At 36.5% G+C, this 24,958-nt stretch overlaps 1 protein-coding gene across 4 annotated transcripts in view; it reads left to right on the top strand.

The window, feature by feature from the left end:
• Positions 1-76: 76 nt before the first annotated feature.
• LOC118273551 (protein spire) overlaps positions 77-24,958 on the top strand; it is a 181,926-nt gene continuing 157,044 nt past the window's right edge. For 2 of the 4 annotated variants that reach the window (XM_035590586.2, XM_035590584.2), the window contains exon 1: positions 77-807. In XM_035590586.2, coding sequence (XP_035446479.2) covers positions 543-807 — 265 coding nt within the window. In that variant the 5' untranslated portion in view covers positions 77-542. The remainder of the gene's footprint in view (positions 808-24,958) is intronic. The other 2 variants (XM_035590587.2, XM_035590585.2) reach the window with 2 other exon arrangements.

Raw genomic sequence — 24,958 nt, 5'->3', positions numbered from 1 at the left:
CTCGAGTTTGTGATATAATCGCTTGCTGATATCTTATCTAGGATACCGATTTATGGAGACGGATATTAGCTACTTATTGCTACTCTGACTGAAATATTGGAGGACTCCTTTGTTAAATAGGAAAAACTGGGAAACTAGGAAGTGTTTCCGGGGTAGGGCGCGTGTTATCGCGGAGGCTGCGGCCGCGGCCGGCGAGCGCCGCGTGCCGCGCCAGTCCGCGCCGAGCCTCCGTCGCCGCACCACGTGTCACGTGGCGCTACTACCGCCGCGCACGCGCGAACGCGATCGAAACATCAAAACATAACAAAAAAAAAAATTTCACGCCACCCACTTGCCAACGAAAATTGACAGTGACGTTTCGGGGGGAGCACGGTGACAATAACACGCATTCGTATTATGTAGTTTACAAAAATTATTTACGTGATACAGTGAAAAATTTTCAGTGGTACGATCAACTGGTGAATTCTGTGCGATCGATTGGTGTCGCAGTGGTTGTGTTCAGTTCCGACGATGGATAGTGGCAGCCCGGCAGGTTAGGCGTGATGATGCGCAAAGAGAACGCCGGCGCTCCCGGCGGGACCGAGTTCTCGCTGGACGCGTCCGACTGCATCACGCTGCAGCAGATCCTGCAGGCCTTCAACTCCACCATCAGCGAGGAGCATGCGTGGGCCCTGTTCTACCAGGCGGCGCGCTGCTTCCAGAAGTGCATGTCGGAGGGGGCCACCTGTTACCTGGCCACCGAGCCCCGCCATGTGCTGCTGCACAAGGACGGCACCGTACACCCCACCACGCTGCTGCATCCAGGAGGTCAGTCCTCGTACCCTTACTCTAGCCTACTTTATATTCGCGTCTAATTCGAGTGTGATGAACTTAGATAACTTCTTTATTATTTTATTACACAATGTATAGATGACCAAAAGTATACATTATCAGGCACGTCAATATGGGTTTATCATCAAACTTAAACAGTGATAACAGTAGTAGGTACTTACTTAATTTATTTCAATTAATAAAACATTGGATGTCATGTATTGTGTAGCGAGCAGCTTTCTATGTAGCTAATCATTTTGTATTATCAGGTAGGTAGAAAATGTTTTGGCGTATTAGTGACCTTGTGTTATCAGTGAAGTTGCATCAACAGCGTGAAGTGCCTATTGTTACTAATTAGCACTCGACTCGCAATTATTTAAATCGGACCGTTTATTTGAACTTATCAAGTTCACTAACAACTCATTATTGATAAAATCCAGTTCCAATAACTTTTCACCGTTTTTTGTATGTTTAAACTAGAATACAGGAACTTCTGTTTATGCTGTGCACACAGTATCAATAGATTCGTTATCGAATCAAAATTCCGCGCTGTGGGCAAGTACAGGCAATATTTCAGCCCATTATCGCAGAACTCGCAAATTATTTCCCCATCTTCCTTCACGACCGCGACGCTGGTACCCGGAAAGATTGGCGTCCGATACTCTGTGCTATAAGCAAGCATTCTAATAATCATGCACGGCATAGTTAAGATAGCATACTCTCGCATAAAACCGCCACAGACGGGCCTATCTTAGCATTCTTAGCTCGTATCAGAGCATTCATCTATATTTTACGAAGCCCTAAGATTATTAAGTCTATTGGAATTTGTATACGTGAAGAAACTCATTGACTGGATTAGCTGTGGCCAGCTATTACTGGGTTCATGGATGCTCTGTTATCTTCATTACGACTTATGAATGAGAAGTATATAACCTTCCTAAGTTAGACTGCCTGGCAGCTTTTTATTGCTAAGTATGATAATTTTATCTTCGTGTAAACTTGTGCGAACAGACCTACCGCGTCGCCAATACTTTTGTTGTTTACATGTTAGAATTAGAAAGGATGTGCCTAAAAATTTTCACTGACACGACTACAAATATGTTTACATGGATCCTATCAAGATAATATTACATACTAATGGATACCAGGCATCCTAGTTCAAGCGATCCCTAACCAGACGTCCAGATTTCCAGGAAGGAAGATTACGATTATGTTTCGTGTAACAAAACTACTGACTTACTAAACAGATGTAGATTAAATCTATGGAATAGATACCTTATGAACTCGTTTCCTATAGAACATCAACCTGGTATGGTGTTTGGAACCCCATGACCAAGTAAACGAGACATTTCATGAGTTCAAGACAGGACATTACCTTCACAAGTCTATAACAAAGTAATATGTGTCAGTCATTGCTCCCATTCTAGTTGGCACTACATTTTCTATAACACAAAACATGTCTAAATGAATAGCTTAAAGAAACCGCCTCGTATCGATCGGCGCTTACTCATAAATGTTCCTATTTCCATTTACGTTCGTACGATTCACGTTTACGTACTACGTTAGGCGGCGCCTCATTCCACGTCAGTTCTACGTGTAATATTGTTGTTTACTTCTGAAAGTTTAACCTGATTACTTTGAGATGCTGAACTTGAGATAGATTTAGGCAAGTAACTACTCCATTCACTGATTAGTTTCGCAAGTGAAATTCTGGGAATGGGACATAGGGAGATGTCAATTTATTCTTACGTATGTTTGTTTGTTTGTGTGGTTTGTGACGCATTAGCTATCGCATTAGCATTAGTTGTTACTATCATAAATAAACATCCATTAGTAGGTGACCTCCTGAACTTAGAACCGTGGAATCAATAAAAGTTCGGTTTCAAATGATTTGAGACTTTTTTTGCAATATTTTTACAGTTATTCTTATTCAGTTTGGGGTTATTCTACAAATTAAAGATCGTGAAAATAGATCTTAAAATTATTACGAAATGTAGTTAGGTAACGCAAATGCACCGAATACCGTCCGGTGATCGGCGCGGCGAACAAAATCCTCCAAAAGATAAACAAAATATTCAAGATCGTATAATAAAAAATGCTTTTCCGAAAGTATATTAACTATGAATGAGAAATATGTTCATTATTTTGCCCTTTAACGACTATTTTGTACCTATATTTCGATTTAAACTCTTACGCTTGGAAAAATACTAAAGTCCCCGTATACCGACCGACTGCCGACAGATGTCCGTGATACCGACTCCTCAGGAACCTAATTCCGACCGACCCAAACGCACATTGTAAAATCAACTCTATATCTTAGCAGTAGAGTAGAAATTCGTAAAACAACAATCTTTCTAAAACTATTCACGCATTGTTTTTGGATTCGATACTGAAATTACGATTATGAATTTTAAAATTTAACAAAACATTACGTTTTTTAACACTCGGAGATGTAAGCAGAGAACATACAATGTGACGCCTACTTTTCAACCTACCGTGTAGGTAGTTACTTATTTTTTAATTAAGTTTCCTAGTACTTCAGCATAAGATTTACCAACACCATGTCGATCTTAATTTATTATGCCTAATAAAGAAATTGTTCGTATTGGTTAAATGCGAATGGTCTTTAAGTACATATAGGTAGATACCTATTGTTAAGATACGTAATTAGGTAAATTCGTGACTAAACTTTTCTATGTATCTACCTATACATTACATACTATGTATCGTACATATGGTAGGTACTTATTTTATTTACTTTACTACTTGTAGGTTGTAGGTACAATAAACCTCCGTAGTTATTTTCGGAACATTATGTGTCGTAGGTATTACGTACAAGTACTATACCTATTACTAACGTTTTTGTCGTTCATCCCGATGACTTACCGATGATGTGCTTATCATGTAATTTAAAAAAAAACACCAAAACCTATATTCCCTTAGTTAGTCGGAACAAGGGACAGGGAAACAAATCGTATCCAGACTACGACCAAACCTGTATTTGTATAATAAAACGTCTTAACTGAAATTTATACCATTTTTTTAGTTACTTTCTACTCTACTATTACTTATTAAGTTGTAACAATATCGTATTCATGAAATTCTTCGAAATAAACATAAAATATAAAGGTTTACTTCTAGCAAGTCTTTGTGAAGGAATCGTAAATATATCGGAAATATGTCAATTTGAAACGTAAATTACAAAGAATCCATTATAGTTAGCATAGGTCGGATACCGGTCTAATATCTAAGGATAGCTTTAAGAATAAGAAACTAATCACAAAACACTCCTAAAACAACCCACGTTACAGAAAATTAGTGTCATTCATAAACCTTAAAATTCCGTTTACCGACCAATTTGGTCGGTATTCGGTACGTCGTCATTTTGTAGGGCTCCTTATTCCGTCCAACATAAATTTATCGATAAATCTATAAAAACATGGAATTTCTGTATACATATTGAAATTATAAGGACTCAATGAACCAATAAATCACATAAAGTAAATACATTCTTAGTTTACCCGAGTGATCATCGTCAAAATCGAGATCTTTTATTTCACTGATTTATGTTTTTTTCGCATGAAAATTTACGTAAACTGCACCTTTTTTATATTTCGCAGGACAGTCGAAATGTGCGTTAACCCCACAAACCCAAGTTTTGACTGAAGGTGAATGATGAATTAATGTATTGAATAAGGCGTATTTCAAGACTTTCGCGCGATAAATACACAAATTAGCGTAAATAAACTAAAATGGTCGGATAGAGGAGGCCGGTCGGTAACCGGTACCTTTGCGTTACTCGATGGAAGCGAATGACTACACGTTTCATGCACTAGTCATTTCCCTTTGAACTCTTTGAAGTAAGTCACAAACGAAACTGTAGTTCAGAACAACAAACAGTTGGGGCATAAAATAGACGAGTTGAAAGAACTAATAGGATTAGCCATGCGGCCCATGTGGCCCATGCTAGCCTTTCCAAGCATTCATAACAGCTTGAACTACGTGACTGTACGCAAGTTTAATTTAGCGTCAAAATATAATTAGTGGCTTTCAAAGCCTATGTATGTAAGTAAAAGCTTCTTAATGATAAATGGGTAAATATCCTACTCGACCGATTTGAGAGGAGTTATAAACAGCTGTAAATAACGGATTGTTCGCTATTGCATTTATATGAATTGAGAGTCAAGCAAAATATGCACCATTACAAGTAACGTTTTACTTTCAAAGTCAAAGTCAATATTATTTATTTCAAATAGATCAGGAAGGCACTCGTGAACGTCAAAGCTATTATTATAACAATGTTAAAAATGTCTGTCTGTCGGTGAATGCTCTAGTGAAGCTATTTGCGAGTTGCAAAGTGTAGATTCCTATGTAGAAGAATGAGCAAGAAACTCTAAAAAGAAACTATAAAAAATTACATGTCGTAATAGAACATAGGTGGTCATCTTCATTAGAAAATAATACACTTTTATTCCTTTAAAAATAACAAAAACTTAGGAAGTCTATGTACCTAGTGAACACACTAGAACAGGCTCACATATCCAATAACGAATGCCTAATCAAAATGCATTGAAAACTAGTCCACGTTCACATCTCAAGTGTCCTGGGTATCATTTCAATAACGCATTCGCACAAATATAACTGATTCTAGTGATTGCTAGGTGTCTGTTTCCACGTACCTAGAAATACTAGACCTAACAGCGAGTAGGCGCCACCTTATCGCACCTTTTAACTTTAAACACCGCGGTCTTTTTACACGCTTCCTAGAATACTAGCATCAACATTTTATTAATAGATTAGTATTCATATTAAAAGGTTTAAAGTTACTGGGTAAAGTCTAAGGTGAAATTACCTATGCGTAAGAAATGTACAGGTATTGCATTAAAGGAAAATTTGTCGTCAACGATACTGATTTCGCATTCACAAGGTGAATCAAAAACTGACCTCGTTTTAATCACAGATGATCATGTTAACACGAAAAATGGTGTTGTTTATCTTCCTAGTGACCTTTCACGACACTTACAGTGAAAAGATTTTACCTTCTCATTTGCATAAAAGAAGAATATATACAGCTGCCCTTGAAAACTAGGAAAACGTCGCACTATATTTTCCCGGCGACCTTTTCGGAATGAAGCAGCTTCGTGGTGTATTATTGTCGTATTAATCACTGACAGATGGTCATAACCCTCATGAAATATCGCGCCGCAGGTTGAGAGCCACTGGGGCCGAATGTACCCGACGCGGCCACACCAATCATCACTGACAGCACTCATACGTTGTATTGCCTTGCAATTTAAGCGATTTTGCATGCATGTTTCTATTAGGCTATTTACCGCTGACCTATATTCGTAGAACTCGCTAACAAAGATCGATTTAGTGCGGTGACAAGATTTTTTTAGGTATTCGAGATATTAACTATCGATATTGAATCGATTATTGCGCAATATTTGGTAATCGATTTTCCGGTGTTAATTAGTTACAGTATTTTTTGTGGGTTAAGGAGTCTATTAAGTCATTATTGAGAGTTTTCGCTAGAATGTCGCGGTTCAGTTGTAGGTATTATTTAAAGTGTGATGATGTCTGTGATTATCTTCAGTATAACTTAACATTTTCTTTGTATGTGTTGCCCTTGAATCTGTTCTGTTACATTTTTCATCTTTTATGTTATGTAATTCAAAGTCGTCTAGAAACGAAGACGAGTTTAAAGCGCAGCCTTGCTTCTATGAACTGCTGATTGCCTTTGGGTTTACTGGGTTTTGGCGTAAGAGTAGAGAGAGTAAGAGTTGGTCACTCCTGTCTCTCGCCTCCCCAAGGCGGGACAGGTCATTGGATGATATTTCCCCCTCAAAAAAAACCTTGCTTCTGTGATGCAGTGTTTATTGCAGCTACACTCAATTTTCGCCTGTCACTTATTATTGATCCCAGATGTAACAGTGTCGAGCCAATTGGTTAACAGTCGTACACAGCTGTCTGTAAATAGGTTAATCAAAACACATCAACACCCATTTCCTCGCATGATGAAGTGCTTTAAGTCGATTTTTCTTTGTACTGGACTTTATTGACGAGCTGCAATGAACTGGAGAGATTTTGGAATAGTTTATTTTCTATAATATTATTCCCTTACATACAACAGTTTTAATAGGTTTTTTTTTGAGCAGGGATAATCATCCAATGACTTCTCCCACCTTGGGTGAGGCGAGAGGGAGTGTCAGACTCTTACTGACAAAAAACCACCCCGTTCCTATTCCTGCTTTTTGAACCGGAGCCCCGGTAATTCCTCTAGATAGTCAGCAGCTCAGGATCAGACAGTTTAAATAGGTCTACCCTATTTCTAAATATTTAATAGGTCTACATATTCGAAGGGTTATAAACTAAACTTATTAGTTTTACCTTTGTCTTTGTAATGGTTGCCAATTGGTATAATATTTTTTGGTTGCGAATATCACGTAATATTTTGCGGTTATTGAAAATAGACAATAGTGTTAACAGTTTTTGTCATTTGTGTAATTTCGCGTGAAGCCTAAAAAATATACTGAATCATTATCCAGATTAGTTTTTGACAGACATAGACTAAGTACCGTATGTTCAAGGTTGCATAATTATTCGGTAAGTGATAACTGTGCTAAGTGATTCTTTTGGTCTAGTTTTGTGGGTGCTGTAGTTTGTTCTGTTCAAGATTGATTCTTGGGCTAAGTCCAATACTATCAGTTGGTCTAACGCCAGGAAGTCATGTCAAAGTCTTAAATAATAATTTCAGAAAATTCCTTAAAAGTTTACCTTCTCATACAAAAATAAGATAAAATTACAATATAAATGTTAGTAGCACAACATAAAAACCTATGTTAGTACTTATTTGATATTTTTGAGTCATACACGTGTAGGTAAAAGTAGGTGTTTTACTTAAGTAGGAATTGTTTTGGGCTTAGTTCTCATAACATGGCAGTACCTAATTACTTAATTAGGGATAACTGATTCTTATCTTTTACCACTGACTTGAGCCCTACTGGTCTATTTGCTACCGATCATAAATGAAATATACGTCGGTGTGATATTAGTTCATTAAATAGTGGTTAGCTTGTAGGTGATATAAACGTTTCAATGTCTGTTGTAGCATGTTAGTAAAACAATAGCGTGTTGCTGTATCGATCGTAGCTGAGTTGTCACGCGAATTTTAACTGTAAAAACTCCATAAGAGTGTTAATTAGTTAATGTTTGTAGGCTTAGACGTTAAGTACTTAATATTTGAAAACTCAAGGGATGGTATAAAATATTAGGTGAATTAATTTATGAGTATTTTGGGAAATAGCCAGAATTAATGTCTATTTAGTAAAATATCGTAATTCACAAGAACTTGACTTCCAACTTTTTAAGTATAATCTTAAAGTAAGTGTATCTACAAATCCACTTGGCACTAAAACACATTTTCTCAAGTTTATTTAAAGTTGCTCCTAATTGTTTTATAATGTGAAATAAACTTGGCTATCTATACTTCCGCAACATAATCTCTAATAAATCAATTAAGTATTACAATAAGTGTTCGGGTACATTGCGCACGCAGGTGAGGTGCGCACGCGATCATTGTTATACATCGAGCCATTTCATTGACACAATACGATGCGACGAGTACAGCGGAGCTCAAAGATTTGCAGCAACGCCTCAATATTGCGGGTATATTTTATATGTGACAGAGAAACCCCTTATTATACTAATGCCGTTTTAAGCCCCCAATTACAATTGTACTAATTACGTAATTCGTGAGTAAGTCTGCTTCAGATACCTACAAATGGTATCTTTTCTTTTCTGTTGAAAGAAAAGCACCTACTTAAGTATGTGTTGTCAGATTTCCCGGTAGTTTTCAAGATTAATGTTCAAGATTTTCCTCTTAGATAATATGGTATTTACTTTTTTATTGACCTATTAGATAATTAGCGAAATAATAAATAAAATACATCTACAGACAACAGAAAGACAAGGGCTCTAGAAAGATAAGTGTTTAAAAGTTTTCTCGTTACATTGCCCCACTGCGACAAACGAAGTTTTTACATAAAACGTATTTTTTTTTAGAATTATACAGCTTTATGTATTTAGGGTGCGCGTGTTAAGGCTTCACGCGATATTTAGGCTTTTAGAGCAATTCAGGGTAATTCAGTTTATAAGCTTGGAAACTTTTAGGTATTTGAATATTTTTTGCTGTGGAAAGTAGGTACTTAAACTTTAGCATATTTTGAAATCACGGTACAGTAATCTGTGTAGTAGGGATATACTGTTTAGTTAGAGCAAAAATAATTATGTACGCAGTACGCACAAGAACTTCATTCTTCCTTCATATATATAAAAGCGAATTTCCTCATATTATGAAAAACATATCCATTCCTTTACAGCTGTGTCATAAAGTACAAGACCACCATACTAAATCATCATCGAACGCACCATTTAAATGCTAAACCCATCTTTATGAGTCCCACAGTTGAGTACGGCTGCACCAGTACAGTCAAGTGCAGCATATCGCGAGTTTTTGCTGCGATATTCATGCGCTAGTATTGTTCTGTCAGCCCAACCGTTTCACCCCACGCGTGGGAAACAGGTCTCGGTCCCGGAAGATACCGTCTCAACTCTGAAGACCGAGTATCAATCGAGAGACGCGAGACTTTTTGTGTCTGAGAAATTATTTACGTTGGCACATCACTATGCTGTTAGGGTTGTTGAACTTTTACAGTGCTGTAATTAATAGATGTAATTTTGCAATTGTTCGCCGATTCATCGGATGTGGTTATGATGGATTGGTCTGCGATCGGATCGGGCGCACAAAAAGTTGTTGTGATCGTTTATTTGGACGTCAATAGATTGGATGTAGAACTGGTGTAAAATTATTGTTATTTTCTACGTAACTAGGTGTACTAGTATAATTCGCATATAATTCTGAAATACTGCGATATTAAAGTTTAGTACATACGATATAAATTGAACGTACAAACTCGCAATTTATAGAACACTTTGATAAGAACATATTTAACCCCTCACAAGCCGACAGTGGGTCAGTAAGACCCTTCGAATGACGCGTATGACATAAAAATAAACCGGAATATAGTTTAATATTGGGATAATGTATTTTACGAGCGTATAACTGTATTGTAACGATTTCTATTTTATTAGTTGCTAGTAGCCAGTACTGTGGACTACATTTTTCCGCCTTGAACTCGGTTTCTCGTATTTATTGCTTATATGTTTAAATTACTTATACGGCAATAATCACAAACTCCACATTTTAATGGAATGCGATAAATTGCAGTTAATACATTTAAAAATGCTTTGATTTATAAAAAGATATGTTAATAGAGTCGTTTGCCTGATTAGTGAAGTTGGTTTTTGGCTCATAAGTAGGTATCTATGCTAATTTATTCCGATTGATCGGTGATAAGTGGCCATTTAGCCTGCAGCGACATTTTTAGGTTACAAGTATGAATCTATTGGCAGTTGCAAATATTAAATTTAGAGCAGAAGCAGCTACGAAGTTATTTTTGACATCAAAACTAGAATGCATTTTACATGAAGTGCCATCAAATTTTACTTTAATAGTGAACCAATAAAATGTGTTCTACGAAACTCGAACAAAAAATCCGGTTTCGGTCTTAAATCATTCAAAAGATTTTAAAGCTAATTATAGCCACAATTAAAACGTTCCATTCGCAATTTATTCCCCAATCATAAAATTAAGTTCTTGTCACCGATAAATTACACGATTCCTTGTAGCAGAAAAAAACATGGCGGTTTCTTTGACGGTCGATATAAAAACGAATCAACAGTGGATTCCTTTTTGTGTGTTCAGTAAATAGAACTGCCTTCCTCGCAGCTTCCGAAGATAAAAAAATACTCACAAAGGAAACAAACGTGCCGATTTTGAACCTTAACACTTCGACATACAACCTTATTTTTTGTTAAAGTACCTGTCAGTTTTCCTAGAAAAGAGGTGTTCACAGGCTCCCAGGTAGGCTTTCAAATGAGTGAATGACATTCAAATCTGCGCGTACACGTAAAGTGATGTAATAGGACATCGACCAAAACGTACCAATGACCCAAAGAAGCAATGAACTGGTTTAAATTGAAGATGTTGCAAAAAAGGTAAATTTAATTAAAATAACTTTGAAGGCAAGGCACAGGGGCGTTACTGTGAGCACTAAACTTACTGGAGATGAGCAATAAAATCGAATTTAGTAATTACTGGCCTGTAATAAACTTCGAACAACTTTGTAGGCCTTAGGGTACGTAATTTGCTAGGCCTTTTATTTCTTTATGTAGATACAGGAGAGTTGCGGCGTGGGGTACAATTGTCCGCGCAGAATAAATATTCGAACGCGGCGTTGAAGTGTTGGTGTTCCTCCGACGAATGTTAAGTTATGATGGGTCTGCAAATATTGGGAAGAATTTAACGCATTGTTAAAGTTTAACTTTTATTTTCTTTCAGATTAGCTTAGTGTCTTTAAGTCGGGTTATAGAGAAGGGCATAAAAATCACCACGTGGGTACAATGAGGGTTGGACTTTAAGACCACGAAATACCGAAATGAAATTGTTAAGGTGTAAAAAGTAAATTAAGTACCTGCATTGCGATCATTTCACGGAACTGCAGATATCGATTAGAACACCACAAATTAGCTTAGGTACAAGTTTTCTAGTGAAAACTCAGTCAAGGCTGAATTGTTAATGTTCTGGTGCTCCACTTAAAACAATCGATGCCCGGAGACTTCCTCAATAAGGTCTTATTAAAAAGCTCTCGATGATAACTAGAAAGTCAACAGGGTTCAGGCCATTGTAATAAAATTCATGTTTGCTGGTGTCCACTGGCTTCGACAATGTGATCGTGGTCGCACGACTTCGTGACCTGACCACACTCGACCTAGGAGGACGACACTGCCATCTATTGTGCGGAGACGACAATTTCTTGCCATTGAAATATCTTTTTGCACTTCATAATGTTTAATTTCGAATGACTTCTTGGAAGCGAAATTTGGTTTCTATTGGTTTTGTAATAGTAGGTCATGGGATCACGTTGCAAGATAGGGATAACCATTTGTAACCTGAAATTTTAGTGTAGAAGTTTTTACTAACGCTTTTAGAAGTCTAGCTCTAGTAAATTGTACTATGGGAAATTCGTTTTTTATGGAATAGTGGCAAATGAGTAGACGCGTCACCTGATGGTAAGCGTCACAGATGCGTTGCCGGCCCTTTATAAAGGAGTACGCTCTTTTCTTGAAGATTTGGTTGCTTTTCCTCTTTCATAGTTTACTTTAAACGACACTAAGTTATTCACTTCTAAAACTTGCATTAACTCACTGCTGTTTATTAACAAATGAATCGAAACTAAACAAATAACAAGCAACAAACGTTTTTATAGCAACAGAAATATTATTGTTTATGAAACGGCAAATTATTTAACCGACTGATGCTTTGCTATGCATGTGTTATGTAGTTAAGTATATTAATGAAACAATGGAGTTTCGCCTGGAGGATCAATTGTTTAACCAGCTTTTGTTTTCACACAAATAATAGCTTACATACAAGTACTTCGGTGATGGTATTACAATTTGCGAATGCTTTGTGTTTATATTGGAATATGTTAGCTAATATGTAACGTGACATTCAATTTGTAATGTTATGTGATTCGATCAATTTGTAATGTAACTCGTTGAACGCAAACTGCGGATTTAGTTTGTATTCTAATTTTAGGGTGTTAATTGTATGAGAACCACGCTTCGGCACGAATGGGCCGGCTCGATTGGAGTGATACCACGGCCTCACAGAAAACTGACGTGAAACAACGCTTGCGTTATGTTCCGTTGTATAATTGAGGTTACCGGAGGCCCAATTACCCCCTCTAATTTTCCCAATCCCGATTCCTCAATAACCCTTAAATTCTAATCTAACACCAAAAGCACTTGAAACGCCTCTGGTGTTTCGAGAGTCCATGGGCGGTGGCGATTGCTTACCATCAGGTGATCCGTATGCTCGTTTACCGGCTTATGTCATAAAAAAATCTCTATGATACATAGAATAACATTTCTTGAATGCTGAGCCTACCCTACGATCCAAAACTGTCACAAACTGTGTCTAAAAAAGGTAAAAGTAGGGCCCTTTATTCTAGTAAAGATGTTCATATAAAATTCTAGGAAAATCGTTTACTATTTCCACAGCATTATTACACATCGTATTACGACATTATTACATTTTCCTTTCTGATTCTTATTACAGAGAAATGATAATTCCTTTTTGTTTTCCTATTCATAGATAATAAGGTACATAGTTACGAGTAGATACTGTTTTCCCAGAATATAGTAATAGCCTTTTATTGGGAAAACTTGTTTGTTGATCTTTTATTGTGATTGATAACGTATCGGATTTGTTTCCAAATACGTTTTGTTTACAAACGAATGTTTGTAAATAGGTAATGACTATTAGTTACTAATGAAAAACTTAAACGTTAGGTACAACTAAATGTATCAGAAATATTTCTTCTTTCACTAAAATTATACTTTAAAATTAAATTATGAAAGCTGTAAAAGCAGTTTTAATTAGTTGCCTGTAAAAATATTCTGTCGAAGTCTAGTAGTTATGTGATCAGCTCATGATTAAGTGCTTCATTCTAAGAGCTTGAATGTTAAATCAAATCCAAGAAGCAATCTGCAATAGTAAAAATAAAGGCAGCCATCAACTAAGGGATCCTTATTTTATATCTAAGTTTCATAGGATTGTGTATCTTCAAACGCTCAATTGTAATGTAGAAATGCAAGGTATATATCTAAGATGGGGGTGGCAACGTCCTTGCAAAGCCAAGGTCGATCGATCCAGCGGCTAGTACGTGACGTCACGTGCGGCCATTTTTGTAGGTGACGTCACAATACTGCACCTTAATAATAGTCCGGGAAAGTTGTGGGTAGGTACAATATTTTTAGTAGGTGTTTTTTGTGTTTAGTTTAGCTTCAGTGTAGGTATTGTTATGTTTCCTAAAACGTTATGTTGGTATCCGTAGTGGCTTTTTGGCAAGATGCCAGTAAGGCAGTTCTAGAGTGAATTTTATAGCGATTCTGTAGAGTAATTGATACTAGTTTTGTACGTAACTCAATATTTTAAGCTGCCATCTTTCTACTTACTGCAAAACACAACTTTCTTTCTTTCTTTTCACATTTTCCCAATAGATAGCAGTCATTACTGAGTTTTATACGCTTTCACTGATAGTGAACGTTTTATAAAAATGACAAAGTCCTGCCCTCTACTATATGAAAGGTGATACATTAATGGTCAGGCTATTTGTCAAACATTTAGGTTACAGGTGAAATGTGTGTACATTAGAGTCAGTCAACATACGAATTGATGTTAGAATTACCTATACTACATGTTTGAGTCGTTTAGCATAGAAAATTCTACCTACCAAGTCTTCAATAGGACAAATCCTTGAACATTTAAGAGATATATTTGGCATTAAGTATATGCATAAATAATGTTCGTCTGAAGGTTTGCTCATAAACTGTGAGCTATACTTAGCCTGGTGTAGGCGTCGCGTGATCTCACACATTCACTGTAAATTGGATTACTAACTACTTGTCTTTAGGGTAAATACATACTAGTAAATACACCATTGTGTTACTATTTTTCAGCCCTTAAAAGGAACAGAATCTTTGAGCTGGTTTTTCTAAATTAATTATTGGAAAAAATTGAATTGCCTACTGAGTTGAAATAACACTATACTTGGTTTAGTTAAGAGAATTGTGGTAGTAAAAAGTAAAATGAACATTACCGAGCTTTTCAACAGCTCGTCACCAAATTCTGAAGTCCAGATACTTTTTGGACGGAATCACCTAGAATTGTGAGAGTTCTTATCACGACATCAAATGACCAAGAATTTTCTCTTTTACATACAAAAATTATGTATCAATAATAGTTTACTCCAACAATGTGTATCGTACTTAAGCCGAAGGCACGCGACACTAGACCGGTTCAGCGTCGCGCGCAATTACCCGATCGATCAGAATCCTTCCTTATTCGCTGGCTGGGACATCCCTGCTGGTACCATAAACGCGGCGAAAGCTATTTGTACCCGATAATTAATTATCGTTCTACATCATTTCATGGTTTTTGTTCCTTATGGAAAGAAGTTGATCAATGTACGCCGTCACATAGCTTCGGCGGATTGGTTTTTTTAGAAGATTTGCGGCGATTTGTTGAGAGAAGATAAGCTTGTAATGCCGGAATGTTGATGGGAAATTGTAAAGTAAATGTCTTCTTGGACCTGTAGTAAATGTGTAGTTGTGTACCATAGCGCTTTATGTATTTGGTAAATAGGTTTATTCTTCTTTGTTTACTGGGGAAAATACTTTTGCTGAATGCTTTCCGGAACAATAAACATGGTTTTATGTAATGAATGATTTTAAGTACCGTACCCTGTTCTTTATGATATAGCAAGTAAAGGAGCAGACGGATCACTTGATGGAAAGCAATCGCTGCCGCACACGGACACCTAAAACACCAGAAGCGTAACAAGTGCGTTTTGGAGGTTAGGAATTTAAGGGTTGTTGGGAAATCGGGGATTGGGAAGGGGGCTTCGTGCCGAAGCATGGCTCTCCCACACTTGGTCTGATTAATGATTAATATAAATTATATGCCATTCATTTTAAAGCGTATTAACGAGATTATTTTCAATTACTTTTCGTTTAACAACTGTTTATTTAAACAAGTCATCACCTCCTTCCGCATGCCACCGTAATGTTTCTATTCCTTTCGTAACATCACCAAATTATTGTAACGCGTAACTTTTGGTGCGGTATGCCTTAAATGATCAATTGTAGAAGATGATCTATCAACTTTCTACAGTAATGGACCGGTGTTTGTATTTGCTTTATCCGGTAGATAACTACCGACCTTTGATTGATATAAATCGAATAGAATTATCTTGTATGCGTCATAGTGTATTAACATAATAATACATATTTATATGCTTGTTTGCTAATGTTTTCAACTGTAAAAAAATAGTTACTCACTTAACTTTATAATCGTGTTTTAATTTTTGACTGCATGGTTGGCCCGGTGGCGAGGTATTCCTCGAAGCGCAACTGTTTTGAAGCGCACCTCTCCAAGCGCACCTCCTCGAAGCGCACCCGTTAGTTGCGCTTCAAGGAACTATTAAAAATGTTAATCTTTATTTCCTCGAAGCGCACCTATGTTTTATTTTCGACTAGAGAGGGGATGCTTACTGAAACTATCGATAATCTGATACACTTAGTGAGGGCACATACTGCTGGCTTTATAGAATGGGTCCCAACTGCTTCAGTTTTACTTTTGGTGCGGTATGCCTTAAATGATCAATTGTAGAAGATGATCTATCAACTTTCTAAAGTAATGGACCGGTGTTTGTGTTTGCATTTACTGTGAGAGTGACACTTGATATATCAAAATAATAAAAAAATAAAATGGCGGACTGTTGGCGCGAAATTCGAATATTGCTCACTCTCTAGCCTGAACAACTCGATGGATTGCAGCTTGATAGGGGTCGTTTGATTCGTATTTTTACTGTTAGAGTGACACTAGATATATCAAAATATAAAAATAATAAAACTAAAAGAAAATAAAATAAAAAAGGTATTTTAAAAAACTTACAAACCCGACTGCGTTTCTTTATAATATGAAAATGAAAAATCCCTAAAACAAGAAAGTCGTCATAAAATTGAAGCAGTCGGGACCCGTTCTAGAAAGCCAGCCGTATGTGCCCTTACTAAGTCTTCATATTTAGAATGGGTCCCGACTGCTTTTAGTTTTTTAAATTACCTTTTTTAAATTACCTTTTTTATTTTATTTTCTTTTAGTTTTATTATTTTTATATTTTGATATATCTAGTGTCACTCTCACAGTAATACAAATCAAACGACTCCTATCAAGCTGAAATCCATCGAGTCGTTCAGGCTATAAAGTGAACAAACAAAAATCCGCTACTTTGTATTTTTTTACTATTTATATATATCTAGTGTCACTCTCACAGTAAATACGAATCTAACGACACCTCTTAAGCCAAAATCCATCAAGCCGTTTAGGCTGCAGAGCGTGCCAAATAATTATACATACATACATACTCTCGAATAGAAACATAACCCTCCTTCTGGCGCAGTCGGGTAAAAAAAATAACAATCTATGGTCGACGAGTACAGAGTTCTTGAATGTTGTATAAAATAACTAATAAAAGTCGTTGATTGGCGGTTTCAAGCGGAACATTTCATTTTGCGATGTCATACATCGACATGAAACTATTTTTAAAGGTTAACCTTATTTGCTCATAGATAGTGCTAGGTGTATCAGATTATCGATATCTTATTATCGATAGTTTCAGTTAGCATCCCCTCTCTAGTCGAAAATAAAACATAGGTGCGCTTCGAGGAAATAAAAATTAATATTTTTAATAGTTCCTTGAAGCGCAACTAACGGGTGCGCTTCGAGGAATAAAATAGGGGCGCTTGGAGAGGTGCGCTTCAAAACAGTTGCGCTTCGAGGAATACCTCCGGTGGCTGGTGATTCACAAATTGTTGTTTTGGGTCTGGGTGTCATATGTACCTATGTGTAATTTTATGTTTGTAAACGCACCTACTATATAGGGGGAAATCCTAGTGTGGCAACGTTTTCTAAAAAAAGGGTTTGATTCCTGTAGTCTCATTATTTTTCCCCCTATATTGTTGATGGTAAACTTAACATAACAATTAATAATTTATTAATTGATTTCGTGCTAGATGCTAATAGACGTGTGATATTAAGTTGTTTCTGATATGTTTTAAGTTTTATAATTATTGTGAAATCTATTTTAGGTAATATTTTGAAATATGCATGTCATTGGAAAATACATACGTTGTATACCTTATCGAAGGCTGACTTTTCTTTATCATCGATACGTAGATATATGTTCTTGATTTATATTTATAAGGTCGTGAATATAATCGAGACACAAGTTAGGCAATTTTGTATCCTTGAACTTTTTTGAACTCTTGTAGTCTTTTCTTTATCTTTTCATCTAATCGTAAAATATAGAAACATGCATAATTAGGATTGAATTAGTAGTTCTATTTGCAACAGAACATACCTATATGATATATGGCGATTGCCTAGTATTATGTAATGTTTATGAATAAACAGACATTTTGGGAAGGACATCAATACTAAGCACTCTAATCTCAACAACCACATATTGGTACCAACATTGGCCCCAACGACAAGTACCGTACACCAATATGCGCCAAGCTTTCATTTCAAACAACCAAACGCTGTTGTAGTGTCCAGTTATTTTAATTGACTTACAATCTTCCGGTCTGACTGAATCGTTTGGCAGTGTGAAACAATAAACTTAACGGTTGTACGTAATCCAAGTTCAAGGCCCGCAAAACGTACGGCGGCTGTAACGTTTACATAATACGTTACGTTACGTTTTGTGTCACTTTCGTTCGTATTTGTTGATAAGTGTTTCAGATTTTTTTTTGTTTTATCGTATAAGCTGGTAAACGAGCTGACGGATCACCTGTTGGTAGGCAATCGCCGCCGCTCGTGCACACCTAAAACACCAGAGGCGTTGCTGGCCTTTTGGGGGTTAGGAATTTAAGGCTAGTTGGGGAATTGGTAATTGGGGAGAGGAGTAATTGGGCCTCCGGTAACTTCACTCACACAGGAGCTAAACACAAAGCAAGCGATGTTTCACGTCGGTGTCTGGGTCGATATTAGCAACAAAACGTCCACTGCTGAACATAGTCTTATCCCATTGGCTTCATTATGGCTATGGCTAGTATGGCTATATGGCTAGTAGGAATAAAGCCTCTAATTCACCGACAGACACAGAAGTAAAGAAATACTACTTTTTGTTTTCCCCTGTTTTCTTCAGTTATGGTATGTATCCTATTTTCCCAATAGTGTAAACATTTTGCCGCACATTAAGCTGTTATTACTAAGACTCAGAAACCAGAAACTAACCTAAAACCTCTTGCGAACGACGAGTATACTTAAAGCACAGTAAACAAAAAGTGCATTTGAATTTAATATATTCACGTCTGCCTATGGCGTCGGCGATCAAAAGCCGTCATGTCATGTAAGTAGCAGTACAAGCAGCAGCTAATCACATAACCAAACAAACAGAGCAGCCAATTGTAACGGTACTCTTCCTACAAGCGTTTATTGAATTACGACACAAATCAATTCAGCTCAAACATCACATTGACACGGTACTTCTATTTAGTATATTTCTACAGCAAGTTAACCTACACTATTTAGTCCCAACATCTTCAAAGCATTTTCAACTCTATCATTCTCTGTTAAAGTCGATTGTCTGTTGAAGTTATTTGATAGATTGCATAGGTTGATATGCTGTGGTTGTACATCATCTTCCTATGATGTGCACTCAGCTGCGCCGATGCAATGCGTTTGCTTCACTTTCAATTTTGACAGCCAACAAATTGCGTGCACCTGTGATGCACCGGCAAAGATTAAGTAAATAAATATAGATAGATACGGTTTGCATTCTTAATAAAATTGACTCATCGGTTGATTATTCTAATTTCGATGTATCTGGGGCAAAACCAACAGAAATAAGGCATTAAATCCTATAATAGTACGTTCATATTGCTCCAATAAAAGTACTTAATGTCCGTATAAAAGTTTATGAGCAAGTTACATCTTCTTTTTGGCTACACGCCAAAATGTATTAAGTAAGTTTATCTGTGGTACTCCTAAATGCTAAATTATGCAGCCCTACATTTGGTATCTGTTCTCTTATTCCCATATTTCCATAAAATATGACGAAGTGAAGCATCTTTTCGGCATAGTTTCGTCTGAAGTAAAATGTACTTAATGATTGTCTTTATTCTAATTAGTTGTACGGTTCCTAGGGATTGCCACAAAGCAGGCCTCCGCTGTAGATGCAAAGATAACATTCTCAGTTAAAATAATAATGAATGAACAATAGATTCTCACATTCTAACAAGCCGATCCTTTTCTGGCGTACTCTAGGGAAATCCGATGTAAGCGACCGAATGCAGTCAGAGGTTTGTTCCGTTCTACAATTTGATAAATTGAATTTTTCCCGAAATGTGATTAATTAAAGACATTAACCTACTGAGGTTTAAAGAAAAACCGAAAAGCGGTGAAGCTTTCTCGATTTAAATTCTTTTGAATAGGTACATTCTATTCCATAAAAGGTCTCATTCATTTATCATTTCTGCGTAACTAACGATGTCGTTTATTCTTTGGCCGAAGCTCAAACACGTACTAAAACATTTACAGTCTTATCTCTTAGGCAACACCCATTATTTAGCCATACTCATCAATATATTAAGTAATCCAAAGATGCACTCCCAACATGCCTTCGAATTAAAAATTATGCCCAGCACATTGAGAAATTTAGTGCGTCGAACCGGAACTTTATGTTACGCAACCGTGTTTATACCACGTAATGATGCATTTATAAATTGATGAGCCGGTCTTCTCGGCCGTCGAATTAAAATGAGTGATGTTCCGAATGATAACAATGACATATTTATGGACCATCTTCTGTGGAAACCGTCACGAGATGTCCGTTGCGGAATCGAAATGGTATTTGTAACAGCACTGACTACTAACCTGCCACCTGAAGATAATTTATAGATAGAAGAACATTTTGGTATAAAAATAATTAGATGATAAATAAATATTAAACGAATTTCCACTCAAAACAATTCCGTCTAATTATCGATAACTTATCAAGATCCCAAACTTGGAGAGACATTAAAAGTCCCTCCGAGTCTCGCTGTCAGAACATTGCTCCCAGAAACTTTAATAATTGTTACCGGACCGATATTTATTACTGACAACACTTATTTGTTCAACTTTTTTTGATTGGAAAACTCCATTGTAGCCCCGGGTGTCTTCGGCTCCAGGGGAACCTGTTTTAAATCTGTGTTCAAGATAATTTAATGAAATTGTAAGTTTCGTAAGAGTTGGCCGTCTAGATACGCTCCCCGTCCTTTGTGTGGGAACCAACGGATACTAGTGACGGCCTTATTATATTTGATATTTCTGAAGAAGCAACTTTGTTCTGATTGTTTGATTATACCAATTTAGTGTTAGTATAGTATTTCTCTTTCATAATGTTTATTAAGTCTTCTTTGCCAATGAGATCATGTATGTAGATTTCTATGAAGGCAATTGCTTCGCCTTTTGACTATTAACTTTAATCTGTTGAACATCTTAGCATCATTATCTTGGTTTTGAAATCTTGTTCTAAACCAACATGTTTACTTAAAAACATTCATTAACAATATTTGTAATCACCATTTACAATGTTCTACTCATGAGGTTTGTTTAATTAATTGATGTTTGGCTCTTAATTACCTTAGATGCTTTCTTAATAGTCGAAGATAGAACCTGCGTTAATTGTTTAATTACCTCAATTATTTTGTTTAGATTCTTCATTAGTCTGATCAGAAAGTAATGGCCCATCACTACTGCTTGATAGTCAAGCGGCCTTACTGTTGCTTTTAGCTTTATTTTTACGAAGAGCTTCGTGTAACGAGCTTCTATCGTGGGAAATACGATGATAGGTGCAAATTTCTACCAGCGCAAATCCTACTGATGGTAGATAAGTAAAATAAAAATGCAGTTTAATTCTCCTAAACGGTGTTCGTTCTTTTGTTCTTTGAGATCGAAATCGTCGTATAGAATACGTCTTGTTTCCTTTTACGTAAGAATATCTTTTATTTATTCTTCTTTATATAATGCATGCAAACTTGGAGCTATCGATTTTCTGAATCAAATGTAATGAGAGTCATTGTGCTTGTTTAAAGTGTTGCTGTGAGAAGTGTTTGTAACAGTATTCGTATTGTCTGGTGGTATGTCGTTGCTTTCGCTACATTTGAATGTATAGGCTCCATTACAAGGCTTATCGACAGATATTTTTGCGTCTATTACTCCTAAATGATTATGATACATAGTAGTTTAGATATTACTCCTCAAACAAATTGTTACTTTCGTTTTTTCCTTTCATTTCATTAAATTGTCTATTGTGGTCTCTTTATGTAACATATCTCTGAGAAAATCGTGTAATTGTTGGAAGTATGTAAATCTAGAGTTTGTCTCCTTCGCTTCGTGTCCGTGACCAGCTGTTCGTTTTTCTGTGATTCACTTCACATATCCAAAATGTGACACGAACCTGTGGGAGTTGGTTTTTGACCGTTTTATGGTTTTGCTTCCTTTATCGTCCTGTTCTATTGTAGCACAGATAAAATCAACGCGACAAAAGATTTTTAATCTACCAAATTCGTAGCGCTTGTAAATGTCCGCTTTTATAGCGGCTCCAATTGTTCTGTTAAATGTTTGGACCCATATTGTAGAGGATGTCATAGAATTTGGTGCGCTGAATACGTTTTTGTTTGTAGAATTATTTAGTTTCTATGTTTGTAATCTATTAGATCACTGGCGTATTTATTTACATATTTTATATCTTTAAAAGCTTAGAAGTTTTCTGCCGTATTTATGACATATTTTTAATTTAATCTATATTTTTTAATTTCACGATCCACTTCACTTGTTTAAGTCCTCAGCTCACGAGATTATCAATCGGAACATTTATTTTCGTTACGGCAGTTCTAGAGTGGTTTTATTTTTTCTGCTTAATCCATGAATAGACTGGATGCAACAAAAAGTTTTAGCAGCAAAGAGTTTTAACTCAATTCAGTGACTTCTGTCACGGTTCATCGGGTAGCAGCAGACAATTAGACAAGCCAACTATATTTACATTTTTTGTCACTATAGTGGTAACATGATTTGAGCTAATTTTTTACTAGAATCTAGATGACCGCTACAGCCTAATTTTTATGTAGTTTACAATAAAATTTATAAAATATCTTTCAGAGAAAATACTTTTGGTGAAAATTAGACAAAGAATTCGTCGCAACTTTTCTTGGTGATAGGCATTCTAGAAAAAGAAGTTAGAAGCGTACTTTGGACTATGGACTCCTTATTTCTCGGTATCTGTGATGATGCACGTAGCTCGGTGGACGTACAGACCTACGTTTTGTAAAACGTGCTATTGAAAGTATCACACGACGATTTATACTATGAACAACGTTTACATTATTAATCCAGTTTATTTCCGTTCCATGTGATACATTATCGTGTGTGATTTTCACGTTGCTTTTATCTCGTACGTCATCGCTTTTAGATTTATTCAATCCTTCTCGACGGAGTGACAGGTTGACATTAGAATTTTATTGATGACTTTCTTAATCTACTGGTTATGGATTTATTATTTGATTAATGTAAAAACAGATGTTTTTAAATGTGAAATGTTTGAGACACTAATCTTTGCGTCAGTTTACAATAATATAATGAATGAAGATAATGATTTAGTGGTCTTAAAATAGCAAGCAGTCTTTATTTGAATGTTTTTATCGCCACAACAAGGACGGAATAAAAAGTTGACTTCAGGCGTAAACAAACTTGACCCCTTACTTAAATATGATAAACTTGGATAAAAGAACAATATCAAGGTTTTTCTAGAACATATTTGAATGCGGTAAACAGGAACGAGCAATGACCTAATTCAATTAGTGGGAAACAATTCGATGATTCAAGACTACAACAAATCCGAATTATGTTATAAAAGACCGCTGCAAGGTTATCAGGCCGGGTATTGAAGTTGACGAGATTTCAATCATTTATATCACTGCTATCTTATCAACACCTGATAATCGAGACGATATCGATAATCGCCTACTGTCCATCAATCGATTTTGCGTCGCTTTTAAAAACTCCCAAAGCCAAAGTTGTACAAATGATATTCAGTAGTCTGCATTTTGAACAACAATGCATGCAAATAATAGGAATAGCGAAACTCGAAATGTCGCAATCGCAATACCGTCGTACGCGCCTCGCTTTGGATCCAAGGCCGCTGCTGTCAAACGTCATTGAATGATGATGTATGTATCTGTGTCAAGGACAAATGTGTGCACTACCCACTTTTGTGCATGCTTGCGAGGTGAGGACTTATTGAAGGAGAGAGTGTGACTCATCCATTATACTGTAGTGACAATACAATATTGGTGATTTTCAAAAGTAATATAAAAGAGAAAGTTGTAGAATGTGGCAAGTATGAGGTATAATGTTTATGATAAACGTATGTCTAAAATTAAAGTGGACGAAATGAAAACAAAATAAGAGCCTTGTATAGTTATGAGAACCTAATATTGTAGTAGTTGACATTTAGATGACAAAGTCCGTACTCACAATAAGTTTCACAATGGCCACCCAAAAGTGCGATAAAGACTCCTCGCTCCAATTTCGCGACAAATAATGTGAGTATACGCAACATTTTTATCCTGTCACATGTTGCTCAACAAAACAAGCCATGTTACGAGTTCAACAACATACCTACCTAATCACGACAATAAGGTTGACAATGCAAATTGTATCTAATAATAGCGCCTAATCGCAGACACATGATTCAAGCAGTCACAATAGGTCCTTTCTCCTAACTGAACCGTAGGTGTACAAACGGCCTTGGAGACCCCAGCCGGTGGGCGGGTGGTTGACATTTTGACGTGTTGCATGCTCGCGATCACATTGCGATGGGCATCGGGGTACATTAGATCCGCTGTCAATATTTTCCGGGTTAAAGAACCGCCTACGGAACAGGTAATGGAGTGTAATTTTTCACATTGCCTAATCTATTGTTGCTGATTCTTTATGCACGTTTATTCAATGTACGTCTTTAAGATTACGTGGGGGTCTTAATGGGGTTGTTTAACTTACGCAACCACATCAGCAGTATCGTCTTTGACCTAATTATTGAACACGCGATCGGTTCTCCTAACGATGATATGGCATGCTCCATACTGCTGATTTTGATCTTCATTGCCTTAGGAAATACCGTTACAATTTTTGTTGCATCGAGGCTCTTCCAAATATTAGAGAGGAGAATTCGCTTGTAAAGTAAAATATGTATTTAAAACTTCTTGTGCAGAGTCGCATAATTGCAGCTATGTAAAATGGCGGCGCGTGTAACCACTTAAATAACCATTTTCTTCAAGCAAACTTTCGTGCTACTTTTCTCTCGTGGAAACATTTGGACTGAAGCCATTTTTGCTTTGTTAATCATACTGCTAC

Source organism: Spodoptera frugiperda, chromosome 1, assembly GCF_023101765.2.
Source record: "Spodoptera frugiperda isolate SF20-4 chromosome 1, AGI-APGP_CSIRO_Sfru_2.0, whole genome shotgun sequence".
NCBI classification, from domain to species: Eukaryota; Metazoa; Arthropoda; class Insecta; order Lepidoptera; family Noctuidae; genus Spodoptera; species Spodoptera frugiperda.
The sequence above is the reverse complement of the archived record's forward strand: the minus strand, read 5'-3'. Positions and strand labels throughout refer to the sequence as shown.